The sequence below is a fragment of the Gobio gobio genome (genome assembly GCF_949357685.1).
Source record: "Gobio gobio genome assembly, chromosome: 21".
Classification (NCBI taxonomy): domain Eukaryota; kingdom Metazoa; phylum Chordata; class Actinopteri; order Cypriniformes; family Gobionidae; genus Gobio; species Gobio gobio.
The window spans coordinates 6,260,709-6,269,198 of NC_137117.1; the positions used below are offsets into that span (position 1 = coordinate 6,260,709).

At 39.8% G+C, this 8,490-nt stretch overlaps 1 protein-coding gene across 1 annotated transcript in view; it reads left to right on the forward strand.

Moving 5' to 3' along the window:
• The window catches only part of plod3 (procollagen-lysine, 2-oxoglutarate 5-dioxygenase 3), a 39,004-nt gene extending 30,960 nt beyond the window's left edge, over nucleotides 1–8,044 (forward strand). The window contains 3 exon segments of the mRNA XM_079802761.1: nucleotides 4,416–4,562; nucleotides 4,634–4,759; nucleotides 6,242–8,044. Coding sequence (XP_079658887.1) covers nucleotides 4,416–4,562; nucleotides 4,634–4,759; nucleotides 6,242–6,397 — 429 coding nt within the window. The 3' untranslated portion in view covers nucleotides 6,398–8,044.
• The last annotated feature ends 446 nt before the right edge of the window (nucleotides 8,045–8,490 follow it).

Consider the following 8,490-nt stretch of genomic DNA (forward strand, 5'->3'; position numbering starts at 1 on the left):
GTTAACAGATAAAAATTCAAACAATTTAATGTTGAAATGAACATACTAACGATGAACAATACATCATTACATACACAACAATACATTCTCACATCACTAATGTGATATGTGCAACATTTGGGTCGGACTTGAGTGTGTTTTTATCGCATTGTTTTAACTGCTTGAGGTAGCGCTAATGTTAGCGTCCGCTCAGCCTCGATGACACACACACACACACACACACACTGCTGTTCTTTACCTGTTAATGCAGCATCTAGTCAAGAAATGAATGACTTTATAATGATTTGGCATCAAGTACTGTAGTGTTCAGTATTCATAGCGTGTTTTAAACATCTGATGTGTGTGTGCTCTCTGTGCAGCGTGTGCTCTGATTTTGTTCATTTTAAATGCATAAATCTGGTGCATTTTGAGAGCGTTTAAGTGAGTAGATCCATGAAGAAATTTGTTTTTTGTAAACAATTTTGCACTTTAGTAGTAATTTATTTATTGGCTGCATAGATATGAATGGAGATGATATAGGGCACATAAATGATAGTTCATAAATGGTAAAACATGTAGGAATATGCATTCAAACCATCAAAAATATACAGCAAAAGAGGTTACCTTTATCGAATTAACTTATTTCTAGAATAATTACTGGGGGCCTGTAATACATATTTATTATGTGAATATTTAGGCTATTCAAATTTCTCATGGTTCAGTCTGTATGTGCTATATTCAGGGAAAAAAGAACTACTGTCAAATAAAAATAAAGAAAATAAAAACAAATAATCGAACTATGCAAAAGCACAAATAAATACAATCAGAGCAAAGATGCTAATAAAATAAACAGTGCTTTTCAGGTTTTTCTGGTAGGTCTAACATTAGTTCTCAAAAATTGAATATCAGTAATCAAATGTAAAATAGCATTGCATATTTGACTGTATAAATTAAAGATCGTTATTAAAGTTACAGAAGCACGAGCAGTGAGTGATGTCCTTGTCTTGTGTTGTTTGATTAGGGTTGGGTATCGTTTGGGTTTTTTTCGATTCCGGTGCCAAACCGATACTTTTAAAACAGTTACGGTGCCTAAACGGTGCCTGAACCGATACTTTTTTTTTTTTAAAAGGCCACAAAACGAGGTGGATGACATTAAATGGCTTTTTATTTTTTTATTTAAATTGAACCATTTATTAAAAGTTTAATGTATACTTAAATGTATGAATATAAATAAATACAAAACACAATTTACTTATTTACAAATTATAATTGACTTATTTACAAATTCACAGTAAAACCTAAGCCACCCAACTACAACAAGCCTAATATAACTCTAAATAACAGTTACAGTAATAACAGCAGTCGTCTGTATTCTTGGTATGCTACTAACCAGCTTCGAGCTTCAGCTTTATTTTGAAATATGATCATATTCTCTGGCTAAATATTTTAGAACGCATCGCCTTAATGTTTCCATGACGACGCGTCATGTTTCTCACATGACAACAGCGGCCGCAATAGCGCTGACAGCTCAGCTGTATCGGGTTTATTTCATTTTTTTATTTTTATTCAAAATATTCACAAACTTCTTAACTGTGTCACGAACTATCTGATGTTCAAATGTGTGAGTGAATGTGTGTTAGTTGATCTATAAAGCGCAATGGGCGGCGCCATGTTAGTTTGCGCCTCAGAATCAGATCTGTCGGATTTACAACACTTGAGTTCATTCTCGTCTTACAAAATACATGAAAGTAAGTGACCAGTGAACTGGACGAAGAATAGAGTAAACTATATAGCTACTATATAATGTGCATGTATCTGATGTGAATAAAACACGTAACGTTAGTCAAATTATAACCGCCTGAAAGGATTGTCATTGCCGCTTTCATAGACATCAGGGTGTGTTTTTTGCTAGTAGCCGACTTATGAACATTTAAATGTCTGAAACCTGGAATAAACATGATGTCGTTGAAAACACTGAATAGTTGTCATGAGTTGTGATGTGACCATCGCTGAGCGTCTGTCTCTGGCTCGGTGCCAGCCAAAGCACGCGAAAGCTTGTTTGAATTTTGGCACCGAAATGATGAACCGAAATCTGCGTTCTGATTCGGTCCGGTACATACCGGTTATATAAGTACCGGTGCCATATTGGAACCGGATTTCAGTACCCAACCCTATGTTTGATTAACATTAAAAGCACAGACAGCAGGAATATTAGTTTGCTAGAATACTCAAGACGCTCATGTTGACCATTTTTGTGTGAATTTGTCCGTTTAAGCGCGAGACTTGAAAGAGAACTCAATATTTGCGCGCAATCTGAGTTTGCGCGCTTCGGATGAGCGCACACACACACACTCTTCTCACAGCGCGTGCAACTTCTCATTTGCGTCTTCTGGCTCCTGAATTGGGTTAGTTTTAGTTTATTTTTGTGTGCAAATTATTTTTTATAAGCTTTAAAGCGGAGTAACCAACCACCGCACTTCTTCGCCGTCCGCTTGCGCCCACTATTTACTCCGATAACAACACGCGGTTCCTCTCCAGTGCTGAGGCGCTCCACAACCACAACAGGGGGTGAGTGCAGTGGCCACTTGCATGCATAAAATTAAATATAAATATAAATAAATCAATGCACTGTAAAATATTAGTTTTAGTTAAGAAAACCACTAGAACTACTAGTAAAGAACTAATACTGACAAATCCAACAACATATTAAATATAATAAAAAAATAATAATTCTCCAGTAAAGTACAGATACTCAAAAAGTGTACTTAAGTACAGTACTCAAGTAAATGTACTTCGTTACTGTCCACCTCTGGTACTGTGTAATGACAGCGCACCCATCTAGAAAGACGGACGCAACGCGGGGAAACTATTAGAGATGCTCCGATCAGCATTTTTGGGGCCGATTACCGATCACCAATTTCATGATCTGCCGATTGCCGATCACAGAATGGCAGGGGAATGGCAATCTTTTATCTATAATCTTGCAGAGTTTGCACCATTTCTAGAAATGAAACTAACTCTAAATTAACTGAGTCAAGATCGTGAAGAACCTCCAAGTGTTTATTTTAGAAAATGAGATAACTTAAGGCTACTGTAGGCCATCTTTCCCAAATAAATGTATATAATAAATGTATATAATTATCTCACCTAAATATTTGATCATGCAGTGCATTTTTGTTTTTAAAAACAATTTTTCAGGTAGGTCTAACATTAGTATTGAGGTAAGAAATACTAAAGACATTTAAGAAGAAATCAAATGTAAATTAATATTGGTCTTCCCTGAATAAATTATATTAGATTAATCCTTACACTTAAGGTTGCAAAAGTTAGTCATTCAAGAGCAGTGAGTGTCATAAAGGTTCATCAAACAACACAAGACAAAGAGAAACTCAGAGACAGCAGCAGTTTATTCGACAGCTGTCACTTTAAGAGCGAACACGGATACGGTTACAGTTGCACAAACGTTCACTCGCGAGTCACGACGGGGTTTACGTGCACACTCGCCAAGACGGTCATTTAGTACATACATTTGTGTGTATCTGACCATTTCAGCGCAATTTGTACTCGCAAGCTTTTTGTGAGATGGCCTGTGTGTGTGTGTGTCTCTCCAGACCGTGCGCGCGAGTGCTGAGCGGTTTGAACACTGGCAAGACTTAAAAATAAATGCAAATGATAAACTTTAGTGACGATGCGACACTGCCTCGATTGTGCAAAGTGGCAAATCCTGTGTCAACTGAGCAGCTGGATTTCAGTGCAGATGCGATGCGCTGATGTGAAGCCATTTGAGCATTTTGAAAGGGAGAGAGAGAGTGCGCGCGCACGCGGTGATTCACGCGCGCTGTTTGTGAACTTGTTTCCCACAGAACGTTTTCAAATGACTGCGTAAGTTATTTAACATAGAAATATGAATTGTACCTCACCTTCAGCATTATAATTATTTTACCCGCGCTGGAAAGAGAATGAGACGGTGTCGCTGCATATCATGCCCGAGCTCTCACGGCAGGTGCGGGTTTATGTGTCGTCAGCCGCGATCGGTTCATGAGATCGGCCTTTTTGGAGACCGCCGATCAATCATCCCAAAGCGATTATCGACCGATCGAGATCGGTTGCCGATCAATCGGAGCACTCCTAGAAACTATTGGTGATAATTTTTGCCAATAACCGATTGTTCCACCAATCAACTATCGGTGCCGATTAATCGGCAAAACCGATGAATCGGTCGACCTCTAGTGTGTGTGTGTGTGTGTGTGTGTGTGTGTGTGTGTGTGTGTGTGTGTGTGTGTGTGTGTGTGTGTGTGTGTGTGTGTGTGTGTGTGTGTGTGTGTGTGTGTGTGTGTGTGTGTGTGTGTGTGTGTGTGTGTGTGTGTGTGTGTGTGTGTGTGTGTGTGTGTGTGTAACCAGCAGCTCATCTGTGTTTGTATGTGTGTGTGTCTCAGGACGAGCGGTTAGCCGGAGGTTATGAGAACGTTCCTACAGTGGACATTCACATGAATCAGATCCAGTTTGAGAAAGAGTGGCTGAAGTTCCTCAAGGACTACATCGTTCCTGTGACGGAGAAGCTCTACCCAGGGTACTATCCCAAGGTGAGTCAGGGGTCAGGGGTCGTGACACAGCGACTCTGATATCATCATCACATCTGCATCTTGTGCTTCAGGCTCAGGCTGTGATGAATTTTGTGGTTCGTTATCGGCCTGACGAGCAGCCGTCGCTCCGCCCACATCACGACTCCTCCACCTTCACCATCAACATCGCCCTCAACAGCAAAGGCGCAGATTATGAGGTAAACATCCACACACACACACACACACACACACACACACACACACACACACACACACACACACACACACACACACACACACACTGTGAGCCAATCAGAAGAGAGTGTGGGCGGAGTCTCTCTGGTTAGGACACAGTGTGAAACATGTTTTCATTTAGACATTAATTAACCCTCTGGTGCTCTTCAGTCATTTCTGACAGTTTTGAAATGTTAAAAATCACAGCTTCATCAGAATGATATGAAACTTGGTGACTTTTCTAGCATTAGGACTGTAAACACACAACAAAAATTGGGGTCATGATTCGAGCATGCTAATTGGTCGTAAAAAAAAAAAAGTAGTGTTCATTGTCTTCGACCATAGGAAATGAATGAGAAATCGGCAAAAACACAAAAATTCTCTGAATATTTGTGTGTACAATCTATAAATCGGCCACAATGCTGAAAAAAAGTCCACAGCAGTGAAGGGGTGACACTCTAAAACATCAAGAGTGTGATATTGACACACACACACACACTTATACACACACACACCTATGAAAAACCTATGAACCACATTTTGAATTTTTTTAAATCACAGCTTCATCAGAATGATATGAAACTTGGTGACTTTTCTAGCATTAGGGATGTAAATAAATTGAGGTCATGATTCGAGCATGATAATTGGTCGTAAAAAAAATACTCCCACTTGAGCTCTTCGGTCAAGAATGACCACCATAGGAAATGAATGGGAAATCTGCAAAAACACAAATTCACAGAAAAAAATCTATATTTCTAACAACAACAAAAAATCTAAAACTTTATAATAAATAGTCTTTGAGATTTTTTAAATATATATTCAAATCCATGAACAAGAAAAAAATAATTAAATGTGTTCAAAAGAGAACTAGTGAATCCTCTCCATAGAGACCTCTAGTGGTTACACACATGGTTGCAGGATTTCTTAAATAATTCCAAAAGAGGAGCTAATCTGACTTCAAAAATATATATTTTGAATTTAAAAAAAAAAATTAAATTACAAAAAAAAGTTTGTATAATTTTCAATGGCAAAAATAGACCATAATTATTGCATAAATATAAAAAAATACCAACAAATCATCTCAAAATACAAAATTAAAAAGAAAAAATATTATTGAAGAAAAATAAATTGCATTGGTTTTACTGGGGTGGAGGAAGTTTAATGTTTAGGTGTCCGGTCACTAATGACCAATGCAACCCCTAGAGGAAGAGCACCAGAGGGGTAATACACTCGACAGCTGGACTTTGGACTTTGGAGCTTTGTGTGTGTGTGCGCGCACGTATGTGTGTGTGTGTGTGTGTGTGTGTGTGTGTGTGTGTGTCTCACTCTCTGTGTGTGTCTCACTCTCTCTCTCTGTGTGTGTGTGTGTGTGTGTCTCACTCTCTCTCTCTGTGTGTGTGTGTGTGTGTGTGTCTCACTCTCTCTCTCTGTGTGTGTGTGTGTGTGTGTGTGTGTGTGTGTGTCAGGGTGGAGGCTGCCGGTTCCTGCGCTATGACTGTAAGGTGGAGTCTCCGAGGAAGGGCTGGTCCTTCATGCACCCGGGCCGCCTGACGCACTACCACGAGGGCCTGCCCACCACACGAGGGACGCGATACATCATGGTGTCATTCGTGGACCCGTGAGAGTGTGTGTGTGTGTGTGTGTGTGTACGTGTGTGTGCTTTTTCTGTGAATTACAAATGGGATGTTATGTTGGAGCAGATTCAAGCGATCTTGGGCACACGTGAGGTCAGAGTTCACTCCTTCAAGAGATGTGTGTGTTTGACCCTAAAGCCGTCTTCTGGACGAATGAGGTTTTGTTTTTAATACTGAACACACACACACTCGATTCTACAGTGTTTGGGAAAGTCCTTAATCCCGCCTTCATGGACAAACATGGGCTCCCGTTGGAATCAGTGGAAAAAACTCAAAATCAATAAATCCAACACAGATCAAACACACACACACTCACAAACACATACGCGCACACACACTCACAAACACATACGCGCGTACACACACACACACACACATACGCGCACACACACATACGCGCACACACTCACTCACACACAAACTCACACACACACACACACACACACACACAAAAGCATTGCATTGAACAGAGAGTTTGTTTTTTATTTTTGTCTAATAAAAAACAGGCACTCACACACTCACACACACACATACACTCACACACACACATACACTCACACACAAACACACACACACACACACACACACACACACACAAACACACACACACAAACGCGCAAACACACACTCACACACACACACTCACACACACAAAAGCATTGCATTGAACAGAGAGTTTGTTTTTTATTTTTGTCAAATAAAAAACACTCACTCACTCACTCACTCACTCAGTCACTCACTCACACTCACACACACACACACACACATACGGGCGCACACACACTCACACACACACACACATACGGGCACACACGCACACTCACTCACACACATACGGGCGCACACACACACACACAAAAGCATTGCATTGAACAGAGAGTTTGTTTTTTTATTTTTGTTAAATAAAAAACAGGCACTCACACACACACTGGCTCACACACACACACACACACACACTCTCTCACTCACACACACACTGGCTCGCACACACACACACACACACACTCACACACACATACGGGCGCACACACAAACACACACACACACACACACAAAAGCATTGCATTGAACAGAGAGTTTGTTTTTTATTTTTGAAATAAATAAAATATTATTAAATATACTCCGCCCATCTGCAGCCGTTGAGCTCTATTGCCATCTAGTGGCTGCTGATATTGTAGCTTTACTTTTTTAATACTATCACAGGTCACCAGAGGTCACCACATGTTTAGCTTGTGGCTCTCTGGACTTGCTGATATGTTTTTGTTTTTTTTACTGAAGTTAAAGAAATATTAAATATAACATAAAAAATATGGAACTTTTAGAGGTAAATAAATTCATTAATACCCCAAAAATCACAAAAAAAAATGCTTACATTGATAGAATTAATTTGATCAAAGATGGTGATATAACAAAAAGTGACCATCGTGCCCAAATGTGTCCATGAGGGCGCGGTTAAGGGCTGGTATGCGAGGGGGGGCTTGAGGGTTAAATGAACTTTAAAACTTTGATGAAAAGAGGATTTTTACTTGATTTTTTTATAGAGTATTCCAGTCACAGAGTGTTTTTAAAGAGCAATATTTCTGAAATAGCTTTTGTACTCGAGCTTTGTACAAACCGCTTTAAATTATTTGTTGCCTTTTGAAAATAAAAAATCGGAAACAAAAGTGTGTCGATCTGATCATTCACAGGGAAATATATACAGAAAGTGTTCAAACATCTCTAAATATACACCCTGACCCGTCGAGCTGTGGTATCTGGCACCAAGATGTTAGCAGCAGATCCTTTAAGTCCTGTAAGTTGGATCGGACTTGTTTGTTCAGCTGATCCCACAGATGCTCGAGTGGATTGAGATCTGGGGAATTTGGACTCAAACTCGCTGTTGTGCAACAGATAATGTGAGCTCATTTCGATGAATCGGTCGCCACATCTGCTGGAGGTCAAAGGTCAAATTATGTGCACACTCCAGATCCATTGACGGCATCTAAAATCATCTACACTCTCAGAAAAAAAGGTACAGTGGAGGTTCCTCGGGGAACAAAACGTTTGACTGTACCTTTAAAGGTACACAATTGGTCCGTAGG